This window comes from Octopus bimaculoides, chromosome 23 (assembly GCF_046866305.1).
Source record: "Octopus bimaculoides isolate indiv1 chromosome 23, ASM4686630v1, whole genome shotgun sequence".
Lineage (NCBI taxonomy): Eukaryota > Metazoa > Mollusca > Cephalopoda > Octopoda > Octopodidae > Octopus > Octopus bimaculoides.
The window spans coordinates 30,585,257-30,604,525 of NC_142950.1; the positions used below are offsets into that span (position 1 = coordinate 30,585,257).

General features: G+C 37.9%; 1 protein-coding gene across 4 annotated transcripts in view; it reads right to left on the reverse strand.

The window, feature by feature from the left end:
- The window catches only part of LOC106869930 (protein EFR3 homolog A), a 63,161-nt gene extending 47,136 nt beyond the window's left edge, over positions 1-16,025 (reverse strand). Inside the window, exon 1 of one of the 4 annotated variants that reach the window (XM_089340516.1) lies at positions 15,322-16,025. In XM_089340516.1, coding sequence (XP_089196642.1) covers positions 15,322-15,328 — 7 coding nt within the window. In that variant the 5' untranslated portion in view covers positions 15,329-16,025. The remainder of the gene's footprint in view (positions 1-15,321) is intronic. The other 3 variants (XM_089340515.1, XM_089340514.1, XM_089340513.1) reach the window with 3 other exon arrangements.
- Positions 16,026-19,269: the final 3,244 nt, after the last annotated feature.

The window sequence follows — 19,269 nt, forward strand, 5'->3', positions numbered from 1 at the left end:
AGCGATTCAAAAAAGAGTGACTAATAGAATAAGTAATACCAGACTTTAAAAAATAAGAACCTGCACCAATGATTTGTTCGGCTAAGTCCTTCTAGGTAGTGCCCCAGTATGGCCGTAATCCAATAAGTGAAACAAGTAAAAGACAGCACTGAGTATTTTCGTTCGTGTAAACACCATTTATACATACATGTTTATATATATATATATATATATATATATATATATATATATATATATAAACGATATATGAGTATATGCATCTATATGTACATGTATGTATATATGTTCATCCACATGTACATATAGATACATAACAGGGTATATGACGTGGCAAAAAAACAAGGACAAAAATGGTAAACAAGGTGCAACAAACAAGCAGGCCACATAGAAACATCCCCTTCATCAGCTGCCACCATTAAAACTCCGGCGTTTCGAAGAATTAAGGCAGTACGCATCGTTAAAATGGTTCTTCCCACGAACACAAATTAAATTGTTTTCATGGAGGGTAGTGGCGGACGGAAAACAAGACAGGAAAACGAAACGGTGAAATAAACAAACAAAACCCTAACCCTAACCCTATATATATATAAAGAGAGAGAGAGAGACTGAGAGAGATGTGCATGTGTGTCTGTCTGTCTGTCTGTCTGTGTTTATAAAATAAATCAGTAAACAGATAACAGATTTTTTTATGCACTCATAACACATGGTTGCGAAGTAATAGTAGTAGTAGTAGTAGCAGTAATGAATGAATGAACAAACAAATAAATATAAACGTATATAAATAAAATCACTGAGGTTAATTACACGACCACACCATCCACAACTTAGCTAAGTTAGCATTAACATATTTAAGATAACGAGCATTTAAGTACTTAATTAGAAACAATTATTTGTGGAAAAGATAAAATTAGCAAAAATCATGACTGTTATTTTAGTCATTATGTCAGTTAAACGAGACGAGACAAGAATTGATCTTGTGCTTATTTGCAGTTTATTAAAACATTTATTAGTCATCAAGGTAACTAATGTTGTCGTTACTTCATCAATTAATTATCTATAATTAGGTTTCTAATGCGCACCGACTTCGAATGTTTTCTTGTAATTGCTGAAAGACTCAAAATAATTATTAGTCTTTTCTTTTGTCTTATATGAATTGACCTCAGTGGATTCTTTTTACTCGTTTCAGTCATTTGACTGCAGCCATGCTGGAGCACCGCCTTTAGTCGAACAAATCGACCCCAGGACTTATTCTTTGTTAGCTTAGTTCTTATTCTATCAGTCTCTTTTGCCAAACTGCTAGGTTACGGGGATGTAAACACACCAACATCGGTTGTCAAGCAATGATGAGGACAAACACAGACACACAAACACACACACATATATACACACACACAAATACACAACGGGCTTCTTGCAGTTTTCTACAAAATCCACTCACTTTGGTTGGCCCAAGGCTATAGTAGAAGACACTTGCCCAAGGTGACAGTGGGACTGAACCTGGAACCATGTGGTTGGTAAGCAAGCTACTTTCCACAATGCCACTCCTGCGCCCATATATATATAAATATATATATATAGGAAAATGAAAAATAATAATAAGGCAGAATGCTAAACTGGAAGCATATTTTAATAAAGATTTCTCTAACCGGCTTTCATTGCGAAGCAAATTTTCAAGAAGAGGGAGAATGAAAATGTTATTTACAAAGAAGTACAAAATGAAGAAAATAATATATAAAAAAAATAATATAGAAAAAAATAACTATACCAATACATTATATTGTCTTTGAGCTTTTGAAGTTCAATGGTAATTCATGTATATAATGGTTGGAAAAATAAGGATGCATGAGAATTGAAAGTTGTATCAGGTTTAACAAAAGGGTTAAAAGTTTGTGTTAAGCAGGAAGTGTGGTGTCAAAACAGGAAGTGTGTGTAAGGGGAGACAAATGTTTTTAGTTGGAGTTATGAAAAAAAGAGTTCATAACTCCAACTAAAAACATTTGTCTCCCCTTACACACACTTCCTGTTTTGACACCACACTTCCTGCTTAACACAAACTTTTAAACCTAACACAACTCTCAATTCTCATGCATCCTTATTTTTCCAACCATTATATACATGGATTACCATTGAACTTCAAAAGCTCAAAGACAATATAATGTATTGGTATATTTATTTTTTTATATATTATTTTTTTTATATATTATTTTCTTCATTTTGTATTTCTTTGTAAAAAAACATCTTCATTCTCCCTCTTCTTGAAAATTTGCTTCGCAATGAAAACCGGTTAGAGAAATCTTTATTAAAATATGCTTCCAGTTTAGCATTCTGCCTTATTATTATTTTTCATTTTCCTATTATTTCTCCACGTGCGGTTAACACAACCCCACTATTTACTGACTTATATATATGTTTTTTATTAAACACGGTACTTATTCTATCATCTCTTTTGCTGAACCACTAAGTAACAGGGATGTAAACACATCAACATTGATTGTCAAATGGTGGTGGCAGTCAAATACAGACATGGACACACACAACACTTTCAGTCTACTCACAAGGCTTCAGTCGTCCCAAGGTCATATAGAAAGACACTTGCCCAAGGTGTTTCACAATGGGATTGAATCCCAAACCATGTCGTTAGGAAGCAAACGTCTTACCACTTGTTTCTAAGCAATGTAATATTTTCCCATGGATAGACATGTTTACACAGAAAACTAGTAATGAACAACCTCGCTTATATGACAATGATGCTCATTTACAACCCTCACATGATGTCTACACAAGGGTATACTCACATACATGCACGCATGCATGGGAACACACATACACACCAAATAATCAACACTAGACCCTTAAAATCTTACTAGCACTCTGTTTGGTAACATTTATATTATCGACCAATACCTAACAAAACATATCACCCAACTTCGAGAAAATGAAGGATACATTGGCTAATATAGTCCGAGATACACTTTGTATGAAAAAGAAAACAGTAATCAGACCAGGTGGTCAAATGCAGAATGCTGTTGGCCATAAGTCTACTTGATCCAGGCTGACCCGGAGTGAAACAACCACAACTGGGGAGTAAGATAAAGAAGTATTGATTCTACCGATGTTGTGTGTGAACCATGTGAGTTTCCAATGCTGCAAGGATTCATGGACTCACACAGAAGAGAGAAGAGCAGGTTTGTAATATTGATGTTCTTGCGAAAAGATCAGGTTAGGTTTGAGGAAAAGATTCTGGTAGTAGGCTATTGGTGGTCGTGGTGGTGGTGGTGGGGAGAGGGAAAAGAAATCCATGCCAGAATGGAAGAATAACAGACAACGAAACCATTGAGGATCGATGTAATATATATAGCTATTATTATGATGACGATCATAATAATAATAATAATAATAATAATAAAGACAATAATGTTGGTCGTGATGATATTCATGATGCTGATAATTATTAGAATGATGTCCAGAGTGATTCTTTTTACTTTATAAAAACAAAATCAATTACCCAGTCAATCAATTAGCCTACTCATCCATTTATACTGCAGACTAAACAAAAAAAGAGAAACAAAAGAATAAGGGGAAAAAAAAAACATTCACCTTTTTTCTCTCTCTCTCGCACGTACACTTCAGCCCTGCCCCCACTTCCAGCATCACTCCTGGGTGAAGGCTAGTTTTTGCTGTCTGATTACATAAGAAATATTTTTGGCTTATTCTTCACTAAAATGTGAATGAAACACTGAGCCACGTTAATATCTGAAACAATCCCAAATTTAAAGAAACTCAGTGAAATAACTAATTCTGTTATTATTAAATGGTGTTGAGCAAAATCGTATTTATGGCAGGTACCAGTGTCAATTAGACAGGAGTCTGGTGCAGCCTTCCAGCTTACCAGCCCTGGTCAGACCATCCAACCCATGCCAGCATGGACGACGGACATTAAGTGATATATATATATATATATATATATATATCTCAATATTAAATATTAATAAAATATACATATTAATATAATAATGTACACCTGTTTTGAGTTCAATTTTTCCTGTTTGCATCACCAAGCTTCTATGTGTGTGTGTGTGTGTGCGTGCGTGTGTTTTACTTAGGCATAGTGATAAAATTAACCTGGTGTTAGAACTCAATAAATATATATACATTCTTTTATTCTTTTACTTGTTTCAGTCATTTGACTGTGGCCATGCTGAAGCACTGCCTTTAGTCAAACAAATCAACCCCAGGACTTCCAGAACCATGTGGTTGGGAAGCAAGCTTCTTACCACACTGCCACATCTACACCTACGCTTATATATATATATAAAGCAAATAATAAATGAGTATATGCATATATACGTACAGGTATGTGCATACCTACGTCTACCTGTATATGTAGGTGCATATCTGGGTACAGAACATTGCAAACAAAACGTAGACAAAAACAATAATAATAACCAGAGTACAGAACACACACAGGCCACAGAGAGAACATTTTCCTTCATCAGCTACCCCCATTCTAACACAGGCGTTTCGAAGAGTATATATATATATATATATATAGGGCTGGTAACCTGAGGGACTGCACCAGACTCCAGTCTGGTTTGACATGGTTTCTACAGCTGGATGCCCTTCCTAACACCAACCACTCCGAGAGTGTAATCATGTCATAGAAAATTAGAAGCGGAGAGATAATGCATGATTAATTCAAACCAATTTGAACAATTAAATATTGGAAACGTTGCCTTATTCAGAAACTGGTAAAAGGATGATGACAGGAAGGATCTCAACAAATTCTGTCTGATCCATGCAAGCATCGAAACGTGGAAGTTAAGAGCATAACATAGAAATAGCAGTTTCCAGTGTGAGGTGATGTGACATAGCTTGTCGAGAGAACTGCAGACAAAAGTCCATTTGATAAAAAGCTAGCAAGATGATTCATATCTCTCAGAGACTTTGCTTTTGTGTCACCTGTTCTTATCAACAAATGCACGAAGATACATCACACACACAAACATATATTTTCTTAACTAATCAGTACCTAAAATAAAGGTGGAATGTTCATAGCTGGAATGCCATTAGTTAAAGGTCTTCTCAATCAGAGATGACTTGGTGCTAAACAACAATAACAACAACAACTACAAATTATTCACTTTGGTTATTCCTTCTCTCATGACTAATTACAAGGCAGAGAGAAATAAGCATAATCAGGAATTCTGAAATTCCTACAAATTAATTGCAACCAAGAATGACTGAATATTAGATGTTAATTATTTACTACACCTCATCCCCCCACCACACACACACACACCATCTTCTACTATCTTCAATTAATTTTAAATATAACAAAGAATTTAGTAAAATACCTTTGTTATCATTAAGCTAGTATTAGGTCCGGTGGAGGATTTTAATTCAAAACTTACGGAAACAAGACATTTGTACTCAGAGCCAGAGGTGGTTTCAGCTGGGTTGGTATAAAAAGGGTTAAAGAAAGACCTGATCATTGTCAAAGGAATCTATGGCAGATATATTTCGGCCACCTCAGCCTCATCAATGATGCACCATCAACACAAACACAGAACAATAGTCTAAGACTTTTATATACATATATATTAAATATACTCAAATACCCAAAATTTCAAGGAGTTCCTGCCTTAAAAACAGGAACTACACCACAGTTATTTTGTGTTCTTTGCTACATTGGTTTCTATTAACCCATTTATTCTATCCGAAGAATTTTTATTCATTAAGATAGAAGAAATACATATAATTAAATAAATATATATATATATTTAAAATGCAGAGATGCCTATAATAGGACACCTATTATAGGCGTCTCTGCATTTTAAATGAATAATACATAGTCTATTGACTGTTTTTTTACTCTCGCTAGACCACTGGTGGTAAATAAAATTTCTAAAATTTTTTTGCTACCCTATAATTTATATATATATATATATATATATACACTCCGGTAGTAACTATTCAGATAGAATGGGGCATGCCAAAGCTAAGCTGAAACAGCTGTAAGATTAAACTTTTGTTCATTCTCTAATTCCTTATGTACTTTGTACGTTTATCTGTAAACCCGGTTGTCAAAATAACATGGTTTGTCATAAACACCTGTACTTTGTGGGTTTTTTTGTCACTTTAACTATGAATTAAATTACTGCATTCAACGGGATACACTGTCTGCAAGTCGTTGGGTTCAGCATATTATCCTCCATTTTCTAATTGATATATATATATATATATATATATATATATATATAAGGTTATGATGGTTTCAGATCTGCAGTAGTATGCAAAATAGTGAAGAAAAGTGAGCTAAGGGAAAAAACTAAAATAAGCTGATAGCATGGATTAAAATATAAAAATAGTTAGTTCGAGTTGGTCTATGTGAATCTACACAAAAATATGTGTATTTACACACAAGACAGAAAGAAACTAGATATGTAAGCAAGAATGTTTACGTGTGTGTGTGGCAGGGGGTATGCATAAATAAATATACACACATATACACACACGTGTGTGTATGTGTACATAGAGAGAGACAAGCAGCTAAATATTTGTGCTCATATATGCATGCATAAACATGAATGCACATATGCTTAAATGTATATGCATGTGAATGTATAGATCTTCACACTATAAATGAGTTGATTTCCATCATGTATGTGTTTGTGTATGTGAGCATATACATACACAGACATACACGTGTGCATGTGTGTATATATATATGTGTATGTATTATGTATGCGTGTATATATATATATATATATATATATATATATATACACACATACACATCTCAGTTGATTTTCATCAGGTGTGTATGTGTGCATATATATATATATATATATATATATATGACTTCAGCATATCTGGAGCAAAGATGGAACATACATAGTGTGTGTGAAAAATGTGAAAAAAACACCCAAGATAAGGGGGAAAAAAAGGGGTACAAAACTTAACAGAAACAACAGCAAACAACAATAAAAATATATTTCAGACTAACAAACAAAATAATGAAGCAAACAAACAGAAAGAATATTCTTTTCTATTCTAGGCACAAGGCCTGAAATTTTTTGGGAGGGGGGGGGGGCAGTTGATTAAATTGACTCCAGTACACAACTGGTACTTAATTTATCGACCCTGAAGGGATGAAAGGCAAAGTTGACCTCGGCGGAATTTGAACTCAGAATGTAAAGATAGATGAAATACTGCTAAGCATTTCGCCCGGCATGCTAACAATTCTTATTTTTTTATTGCCCACAAGGGGCTAAACATGGAGGGGACAAAGAAGGACAGACAAAAGGATTAAGTTGATTACATAGACTCCAGTGCATAACTGGTACTTAATTTATCGACCCCGAAAGGATGAAAGGTGAAGCTGACCTCGGCGGAATTTGAACGCAGAATGTAACAGCAGACGAAATACCGCTAAGCATTTCGTCCAGATTCACACACTTATTGCAGTGGTCCTTCAGTTTTTTTTAATCCTTGTAAAAGAACTCAGAAGGTTGGGCCTCCAACCAGGCCTTTTGCTATACCCTTAAAGCCAGGAACTTTTTGGCACCCACCTCGTATCTTTATGATCTGAAAATGAAGATTCAATCTCTGGAATAACATCACACCTATTCTCCAAGGCCTTAGAAGTTCAAGAGCCAGAGATCAGCACAAGGTCATGGTATCTTGGTGACTGTTTTAGAAGATGACAATGGCACCATTCTACTCGATTTTTTTGGAATGTGGCCAAACTGTGAACAACAAGCAATGCAATGAAGCACATAAAAAGCTTAGAGAAGCCACTGGGTAGCAGAGACCAAAGAATCAGAAAACGAACCGTACTGGCAGCAAATCAGGCAACCAGCAACTGAAGCTGGTCAGTGGTCTATCATCCACTGAACACCTGGATCTTGTGACCCCTGACACCATACCTAATAGGCCAAAGATATCAAGTCAGAAACAAGATGCGACAGTGAAAAAGTGCCAGAAAAGTGTATATGTTAATTGTTTCAAAGAAGATTCTGGAGTTCAGATCAATGATGGCATAAATGCATCAGTTGTCAAGAGCTCCTTTGTACTAGAGTAACTCTATCAACATTGTAATTTATACATGAAAACATGAGGGTTGGCAACAGGAAGAGTACCCAGTTGTAAAAAACCCTGCCTTAACAAAAATTCCATCCAACCCATGGAAGAAAGCATGGAAAAGGGGGCACTAAACAACGATGGTGATGATGATGACCTCAGAATGTAAAAAGCTGCAACAAATGCTGTACTCTTTACTCTTTTACTTGTTTCAGTCTTTTGACTGTGTCCATGCTGGAGCACTGCCTTTAGTCGAGCAAATCGACCCCAGGACTTATTCTTTCTAAGCCTAGTACTTATTCTATCGGTCTCTATTGCCGAACCGCTAAGTTACGGGGACATAAACACACCAGCATCGGTTGTCAAGCGATGTTGGGGGGGACAAACACAGACACACAAACACATACATATATATATATATACACATATATACGACGGGCTTCTTTCAGTTTCCGTATACCAAATCCACTCACAAGGCTTTGGTCGACCCGAGGCTATAGTAGAAGACACTTGCCCAAGATGCCATGCAGTGGGACTGAACCCGGGACCATGCGGTTGGTAAGCAAGCTACTTACCACACAGCCACTCCTACGCCTGTAAGACATTTAAAAAAAAAAAATTTTTTTTTTTACAATTTTTCTCACAATTCTGCCTTTTCGCTGCCCCAGAAACTAAGAAAAGATAATAATAATAATAAACATTGAAGTTAATTCAACTGCATTCTTTCTAGCAGAATATGTGGTGGCTTAATGCCAATATAAATACAAACTGTGGCATTGTGCCAATGTTGTTTGTATTGGAATCCTCAGTAGAGTGGACAAAATGTCCTTGGGGTGACGGTGCTTGATTTTTGACCTTTACATTCTGACTTCAAATCCCGCCAAGGTTGACTTTAATGGGGGATCAATGAAAGCATAAATATCAGTCAGAAACTGGGGTTTGATACAACTTTCTGGTTTCCGTCCTGCCAATTTGTGGCTTCCTGTCTGTTTATGTTGTGCATCAATACTATAAATATTATTGTTACTACTACTACTACTACTTGGAGATGGGAAAGGGTGTCGAGGAGGAGAGGGAGAGAGGGAGAAGAGAGGGAGGAGGAGAGATTGAGAAGGAGAGAGGGAGGAGGAGAGATGGAGGAGAAGAGAGGAAGAGATGGAGGAGGAGAGAGAGGAAGAGATGGAGGAGGAGAGAGGAAGAGATGGAGGAGGAGAGAGAGGAAGAGAAGGAGGAGAGGGGAGGAAAGAGGAAAGAGGTCGAAATGGAGGAGGAGGAGGACAGAAAAGACTGAGAAAAAGAAAATAGAAGAAAACGGAGAAGAAGAAGAGAGAGAAGGAGACAGAGTACTGGGGAGCCTTGAACTAAATGCCTCACAACATTAAGATCCTGCTAGGGGTAATGGTGGGCAGGGTCACTGTTGTCTTTCATCCATCTGGGGATGTAATCGACTACCCGCTCCCGGCAAATTTCAGGCCTTGTGCTTATAGTAGAAAGGATTATTATTTTTATTATTATTATTATTTAGAATTATTAGCACGCCGGGTGAAATGCTTAGCGGTATTTTCTGTCTTCATGTTCTCAGTTCAAATTCTGCCAAGGTCAACTTAGCCTTTCATCCTTTCGGATTCAAATTAAGTACCAGTGAAACAGTGGGGATCGATGTAATCGACTAGTCCCCTCCCCACAATTTTGAGACCCTGTGCTGCCAGTATAAAGAATTATTATTGTTATTATTATTATTATTATTATTAAAGTGGTGAGCTGGAAGAATCATTAGCATGCTGGGTGAAATGCTTAGTGGTGTGTCGTCTGTCTTCTTGTTCTGAGTTCAAATTCTGCCGGGTTCAACTTTGCCTTTCATTCTTTTTTGGGTTGGTGAAAATAAGTACCAGTTGAACACTGGGGTGGATGTAATCGACTTAACCCTTCCCCCGGAGTTGCTGGCCTTGTGCCTGAATTTGAAATTGCTATTAAAGATGGGGAGCTAGTAAATGTGTTACCATCATGTTGGACAAAATGCTTAGCAGCATTTCCACCGGTTCAAATTCCGCCAAGGTGGATTTTGCCATAATAAGCACCAGCAGAGCACTGAAGTTAATTAATCAACATCCCCCACCGCCACCACAAAATTGCTGGCTTTGTGCCAAAATCAGAAAAACTAATCATTATTATTATCTCGTGGTGGTGGTGGTGATAGTAATTATTGTCTGTGTATCTTCACAGTAGACAATTCGACATTCTTTAGAAATATTCATCTAGTGTATAATCAATAAAACAAAGAGCAGCAGCAGCAGCAGTAGAGTCAGAGTAAGAAGCTCCTAACAAGGGTAGTTCATGATACTTTTTTTTTCTTTAAGCTGCTTTCACGGGCCTTCAAAGAGCCTCTGTCACTAATGAATAGATCAGATTGGAAGTTATCTCCAAACCCAGACATCATCATCATATTTTCATCCTTTAACTTCTACTTTCCATGCTGGCATGGGTTGGATGGTTCGACAGGAGCTGGCTAGGCAGAATACTGCACCAGGCTTCAGTGTCCACTTTGGCATGGTTTTTACAGCTGGATGCCTTTCCTAACACCAGCCATCCTACGGAGTGGACTCAAAAGTGTGTGATGCTTACAACACCTTGGTTTCCCAAGCGGTCACCCATCAAAGTACTAATTAGGCTTGATGTTGCTTAACTACAGTGATCGGGGAAGAGGGGGCGCAATGGCCCAGTGGTTAGGGCAGCTGACTCGCGGTTTCGATTCCCAGACCAGGCGTTGTGAGTGTTTATTGAGCGAAAACACCTAAAGCTCCATGAGGCTCCGGCAGGGGATGGTGGCGAACCCTGCTGTACTCTTCCACCACAACTTTCTCTCACTCTTTCTTCCTGTTTCTGTTGTACCTGTATTTCAAAGGGGCCAGCCTTGTCACACTGTGCCACGATGAATATCCCCGAGAACTACATTAAGGGTACACGTGTCTGTGGAGTGCTCAGCCACTTGCACGTTAATTTCACGAGCAGGCTGTTCCGTTGATCGGATCAACTGGAACCCTCGACGTCGTAAGCGACGGAGTGCCAACAACAGTGATCGGACGAGAAACGGTGCATTCAACACGATATGACCATCTAACTGGAAATACTTACAATTATTTGAGTTGGGTGCCAAGCAATGTTATTAAAAAAAGGGCAGATTAACCCTTTATCCTTCAGATTACTCTGACAAGTGTAACACTTTTTTATTCATATTGATTTGAATTAGTCATGCATCATCTTGTAGCTTTGAAATTTCAATGACATGAGCATTTAGTTTTGGAATAATATTGTAGGGTAAGTATGAGAGGCCAGATCTGGTCAGTTTGAACAGAAAAACCAATCATCATCCTCATCATCGTTTAACATCCACTTTCCATACTGGAATGGATTAGCCAGTTTGGAAGTCCCTTACATTTTGGATGTCTTATAGCGGTGCTTTTCAGCCACCTTTTTTTTTTCTAAGGATCTCCTTGATTCCTGTTTCACTCAGATGGACCTTTATAAACCAATTCCATGTTTAAAAAAATCCTATTACGTTTTTATAATATTCTAAGAAATTTTATACAACAAAAAAAAACTATTGTTAAAATATCTTGTGTACTGTAGAAGTATGGCCAATATAGTTACTCTTTTACACTTTTACTCGTTTCAGTCATTTGACTGCGGCCATGCTGGAGCACCGCCTTTAGTTGAGCAAATCGACTCCATGACTTATTCTTTGTAAGCCTAGTACTTATTCTATCGGTCTCTTTTGCCGAACCGCTAAGTTACAGGGACGTAAACACACCAGCATCGGTTGTCAAGCGATGGTGGGGGGGGGGGGACAAACACAGACACACAAACACACACACATATATATATATATATATATATATATATATATATATATATATATATATACGACGGGTTTCTTCCAGTTTCTGTCTACCAAATCCACTCACAAGGCTTTGGTCGGCCCGAGGCTATAGTAGACACTTGCCCAAAGTGCCACACAGTGGGAATGAACCCGGAACCATGTGGTTGGTAAGCAAGCTACTTACCACACAGCCACTCCTATAAATTTTGACAAAATCTTATGTGGGGGGGACCCCTAAGGGTCATCTGTCGAGAATCACTGTTTCGTTGGGATATTAAACAGACTCCAAGAATGGAAGGTCAAGTTGGCTTGGACAGGATTTGATGTCAGAGTGTAAAAGGTCACGAAACACAGTTCCAATGCCAGCACAGTTCTATCAATCCACTAGATTATTGTTGTAACAAATCCAATTGAACTTACCATCAATAAACCTTCTGTCCCCCCCCCTCACTATCTCTGCGTCCACTAAGAAGTGCCAACCATCCTCCTGCCGTCAATGTCAACCCTTCTCCTTCTACTGGGGTCTATTCTCCTCCTCCTCACGACGTGACAATGCTCCTCCCACCACCGAGTCAAAACCTCGATCCCCCCCACCCAATGTCTCTGCCACTGTGCTAGTTCCCCTCCTCCTACTCCTCCCACGATACTGGACAAACTACATCGCCGGCTTCTTCCTTATATAATGCAGACTCTTCTCCTCCTCTTCCGGTCACTGTGTCAAAACACCCTCATCTCCTCCTTCACCCATTATCCGTCAACCCTTCCACGTCTCCCAACATTGCATAATCCGTAAACCCCTCTTCCTCCGCTGCCTCTCTTCATTTCAACGTGTCAACGCTCCCCAAAAAAAATTCAAAAAGAAAAAAAACCCCATCTATAAAGCGTCAACCACATTCCTTGCTTCTCCCTACTACGATGTATTAACTCTCCTTCTTCCACAACTCAATGCCAGACACTCCTCCATCGCTCCCTACTAATAATATACCGACTTACACAGTTCTCCTCCCACCACTACTACAATGTGTCAAACCTCCTCCTCTCTCACTTATTGTGATTCAATGTGTAAGAATGTACAACGCTTCCAATCTCGTGTTGCTTTCGATCTTGAATATTTCTCCAGTGTCAGTGTGTGTGTGTGTGTGTGTGTGTGTGTGTGTCTGCTTCGCTTTATATTTTCGTCTACATTCTTGCATTGTTGCGCTAACTCTAGATATGTTCTCTTTGAGCTAACCTAACATCAATGGCGTTCCAACCGTGTCCACTTCGTTTCCTATTCAGACATTACATCTAGGACTACATTACCCTCTTTGATAAGACAGTAGTGTGCGATTAAAGAGAGAGAGAGAGAGAGGGGTGTTTAGCTACTATTTCTAGCAGGTTGAGCAACAATATAGTCTCCCTCGCAAATCTTACAACGTATGTAGATTTACGAGTGTTTAAGCTTCATTTTCATTCATCCAGTGTATGTATGGGTGTGTGCATACACCAATAACAACAATGATTATATGAACTGAGAATTTACATTCCACATTAATTAAGACACCAGCTATATTAATCACCCTAATAAAACAGTAGAATACGAGAAAACTAGCAATGTTTCTTTCTTTAGCAAAAAGTGATAATATAAGTAATTTAAAGAGTGACATATATTTGGTCTTGGAGAAGCAGAACAGGAATGTACGTTCCATAACACTTTGACCTGTTATTATCCAACACTGGCGGAGATATTGGGTCATGCATCCTCAATCTAATAGAGGTTTTGGAGGGGATTTTCATATTTCAACCTTGATGTTCGGTTGATATATATGTTTGTGTTGTCGAATGTGCTTAATTACATACAAATAGGCAAAAATACCCTTATATATTTAAAGTAAACATAAAGAAATTGTGTCGACTGTTTATATATTACATACACACACACACACACACATATATATATATATATATATATATGTATATATATATATATATATATATATATATATATATATATATATATAGTCTATTTGCCACTTAAATGCGGCTAAACTCTAAGTGGCAAATATACTTCACGTTGTCGTGCAGTTACTGTTTATACCTCGTTCAGAGATTTAACATATATATATATATATATACACACACACAGATCTCACAAGTAGCTAGACATCCTCTCACTATATATATTATACACATGTAGATACATATGTATAAATACCTACATATTTGTATATATACATATTTTATATATATATATAGAAAACGAAGAAAAGCAAATTACATATATAAGGGGTGTATGTATGCATATAAGAAAAATGCAGGCAGTCAGAATTTTAGATAATTCTTTATTACCGCTTTCGATCGTTTAACTGAACTCTTGAAGAGTTCGGTCAGAGCGAAAGCACTAATAAAGAATTATCCAAAATTTGGACTGCCTCCTTTTACTTAAGTACACCACTTCAAACACTATATATATATATATATATATATATATATATATATATATATATATATATATATATATATATAGATAGATAGATAGATAGATAGATAAGGTCCTGGGAGAGTAGAGAGGGTATTTCCAATGCAGCAGTCAACCCAAGCTTTAGGTTACATACATTATATATATGTTATATATTGAATCTTTGGTATCCAAGACAGTTTATTACTTGTATTATTAACGGAAAGGCATAACATAAAAAGTTAGACAAGATGCATGGAACATGATCCGAAACTTCACCCCTGAGTTTAACCGCTTTGCATAAAGATGTGTTACAATGTGTGAAGAGAGAAAACTGTGTCATTGTTTAGAACCAGGTCAATCAATCTCGACTGAAGAGACACTAATATTGAAAGCTATTCCGACCGTGACCCCCACTGAAGTGCATGTTACCAGAAATATAAGTGTATCTGAATCTACATTAACCAATACGCCCCTTAATTTTTTTTAAAGGGTGTAGTGTGTAGTTAGAAGAAAATGTGGCTACTATTTCTAGCAGATCGTGTAACATCTCAGAGGGCTCCTGTGTTGGTTCGGCATAAAAACGATGTTTGAACAAGTGAATATATGTAAAGCATACAATATATATATATGTACGTGTGTACTGTTGTCTGTGTGCATGTGTGTGTGTGTGTGTGTGTGTATGTGTGTGCGTGGGAGCTAAACAAGGGAGTCTCTTAGCAAGTGAAGAACGGAAAAAGAGGCGGATATATGTTCGCAAGGAGAGGTCCAAGGACATTAAATACATTATTACATACATTATCAATGAAAATTTTTTTACAACCATCGAAAGCAGCAGCAACTACAATAACAACAACAATAATAACGAAAATAAGAAAGAAAAAAAACAATCACAATCACTATAAAATGAAATAAACAAGCTTACCTGCCATCCTTTAGACGCAAGAGATGGTATATATTAACTGACAATGTATATATAAATTACATAAATATGTATATATATATGTATGTATTATAACTTCAATTTGATCATATTTAGCTTGTGTTGACTCTTTCTTCCTTTTGTGCGTATGTATGAGCGCTATATATATTCTTGTAGCTTTCTATATTACAAGAGACGAGATATATAACTGGCAAAATATATATATATATTACATAAATATATTTACATTTATATATATATGTATTACATCAATTTGGTCATGTTGCGCTCATTTTTCTTTTAATTTCCTTCTGTGCGTAGTATGAATTGTATTTATACAGGTATATTTCCTGATAGCCCTCTATATATATATATATATTATATATCTATATATATATATATATATATATATATATATATATATATATATACACAAAGGAAGCAAGTAAAAAAGTAATAAACACACCCCAAGGTACTCCCTTAATTAGTATAAATAATTGCTAAAGATAACGCGAGGGACACGGATTGTGTGATGCACTGATCCAGAAGCACACGACACACAAAATACATATATAAATGTGTATTAAACGAAGCGTGTCAGCTCGTCTCTGTTCTGTTTTTCTTCCAATTAAGTTATTTTCTTCTTCTTCACGAATCCCCATTGATATGCCATGTTGATGTTGTACGAATTGGCAGCGACCTCTGCTGGTAACTTGAATTATCTCCCTTAGTGTTTCTCTTTCTCTCTCCCTCCTTTTCTCTCCTTCTTTCTATCTCTCTCTCTCTCTGTTTCTATTTCTCTCTCTGTGTTTCTCTTTCTCTCTGTTTCTCTATCTCCCGTTTCTTTCGCCCTTCCTTCCTACTTTTGAGGTGAATCCTCTATTTCTGCCTTCTCTACTTCATTTTGTCTTCAGTTCATCCCAAAGTTGTCTCCCCTAACTGATGTAGTTTCTTAGCAAGACACACGCATACGCACACACGCACGCACTCACATACATACACATGATCTTTTACCTGTTTCAGTCACTCGACTGCGGCCATGCTGGGGCACCGCTTTGAAGGATTCTTGGTAGAACCAATCAACTCCAGTATTTTTTTTCAAATATTCGTAAATATTCTATCATTTTCTTTTTGCCGAACCCCTTGTTTACAGGGACGTAAACCAGCCAATACTGGTTGTCAGGTACTAGTGACACGCACACACGCGCACACACACACACACACACACACACACACACACACACACACACACACACATATATATGCATAATGTCAGTGTATCGGGATAAGATTATCTAGGTGGGTACTGTGGTAGCTCTCAGGTATACACCATGTTATGGCTAACCACATCAAGTTGTAATAAATGTCAATGATCACTTAGTATTGGCAATTCCACTGTAATTCTTCTGATGGGTAACTTCAAGTTCGCTTCCCTGGATTATGAATGTTATCAGGAGTGTAGATTTCAAACAATTATAAACAATACAGAGACAAGCTATATGGTTTGCAAGTCCACGTGCGGGATGATCTTACGAGACACCACTTCATTGGCTCACAATGAACTTATCTGTCGTCCTTTGATAGGTTTTGTTCGTGGTCCTAACCTCCTCACTCGGAAAGCCAGGTGGGAGAGCCGGTTTAGTTGCTGACTACCCAACCATAAAACAGATGATACTGGGTTACTGGATGCCAAATTCATGAACCTTTAACCTTCAACATTTTTATTACTGGATATGGCTGTTTACAAACGAAAGATGCTGATGGTATAACTGCAGATTGAGAGGAGAGAACCAACCGCACTGTTTTGTAGATGGCTAACTGAGGTACATCACGTGTGAGTGTCTGAAGTTATTTCTTGCTTGAAGGGTGTCTGTGCATGCAACCAAGGATGTCTGGTTTTAACAGTGTGCTTTCTGTGAGTGGACAAGGTAGTCTATGCGTAAGGTCAATACTGCCTGAATGCGTGAGGTGGCACAAGGCTTAGTGTAGTGTGATGGTTGAGTGGAGAGTGGTGAGCGAGTGTAGTTTGGTGTACAAGTGTGGTGTAATATCTGAGTGTAATTTGGTAGTTGAGTGTAAAGTGATAGCTGAGTGTAGTGTGGTGAATAATTGTAGTGTAGTTTAGTGTGAGAGTGTGGTGTGAATTCTGAGTGTAGTTTGGTTGTTGAGTATAGTGTAACGAGTGAGTGAGTCTAGCATGGTGGTTGAGTGTAGTATGATGGCTGAATATTGTGTGGAAGCTGAGTATAGTGTGTTGGCTGAGTGGAGAATGGTGGCTGAGTGAAGTATAGTGTTTGAGTGTAGTGTGATGGTTGAGAGTAGTGTGGCAGTTGAATGTAGTTTGGTCTGTGAATGATGTTAAGTGGCTGAGTATAGTGTAAAGTTTGGCTGTAGTGTACTGACTGAGTGTTTGAACATTAAACACTATATACTCAGTCTGATGTTGCCACACCCAGTAGGATGTTATAACAGCATTACAAATCAATATGGTTCAATAAATCAATACAGACAAATCAATACACATAGCTATAATTTTATATCTTGTCTCACTCTCTACTATCTGTGTCATGTAGAAAATAACAAGTTTTTTTTTTTTTTACATTTCAGGTGACAAAGAAACTCTCTTATCCTTGCAAATATTGTTGGAAGACAACCCTTTCAAGAAGCAGTGGCTGTAATTTCAAAAGAAAAGAGTCTTTTGAATTATTTTTTGGAAGTGTATGGCCACTCACCAATGATTAAAACAAGAAAAAGATAAAAGATAGGATAGAAACACATACGTATGCATTCATAGACATGCATGCACATTCATGCACACACACACACACTCACACACACACACATACACACAAACACACACACACACACACTCACACACACACACACACACTCACACACACACACACAAACACACACACACACACACACTCACACACACACACACACACACTCACACACACACACACACACACACAAACACACACACACACACACTCACACACACACACACACTCACACACACACACACTCACACACACACACTCACACACACACACACACACACTCACACACACACACACAAACACACACACACACACACACACTCACACACACACACACACTCACACACACACACACACACACACACACACACACACTCACACACACACACATACACACAAACACACACACACACACACACACACACACACACACACACACATGGTTAGTCCATGGATTCCACTTACCGAATTCCATTTGCAAAATATCAGAAAATACCTAGGTGACCGGAGAGGCGACTTACCCAAGGTGCAAGACGTTGGGATTGAACCAAGTATCACATATTTTCAATGTTAACTTCTCAATCATTTTTTTCCTGCCTTATATTACACTGTCTCAGTACAGTGGAGGCGCAATGGCCCAGTGGTTAGGGCAGCAGACTCGCGGTCATAGGATCACGGTTTCGGTTCCCAGACCGGCCGTTGTGAGTGTTTATTGAGCGAAAACACCTAAAAGCTCCACGAGGCTCCGGCAGGGGATGGTGGTGAACCCTGCTGTACTCTTCTACCACGACTTTCTCTCACTCTTACTTCCTGTTTCTGTTGTGCCTGTAATTCAAAGGGGTCAGCGTTGTCACACACTGTGTCACGCTGAATATCCCCAAGAACTACATTAAGGGTACATGTGTCTGTGGAGTGCTCAGCCACTTGCACGTTAATTTCACGAGCAGGCTGTTCCGTTGATTGGATCAACTGGAACCCTCGACATCGTAAGCCAACATCGGAGTGCCAACAATTACACTGTCTCAGTACAACATAGCGTTTGGTACCAGATCATTCTAAGAATGGTCAGGCTCAGAGACCAGTGACCACTTATCATCTCTTTAGCATTTACCTCTGGAGTGTAAAAGCATGTGGCTTAGTGATTATGGTATGGGGCTTGTGATCACAA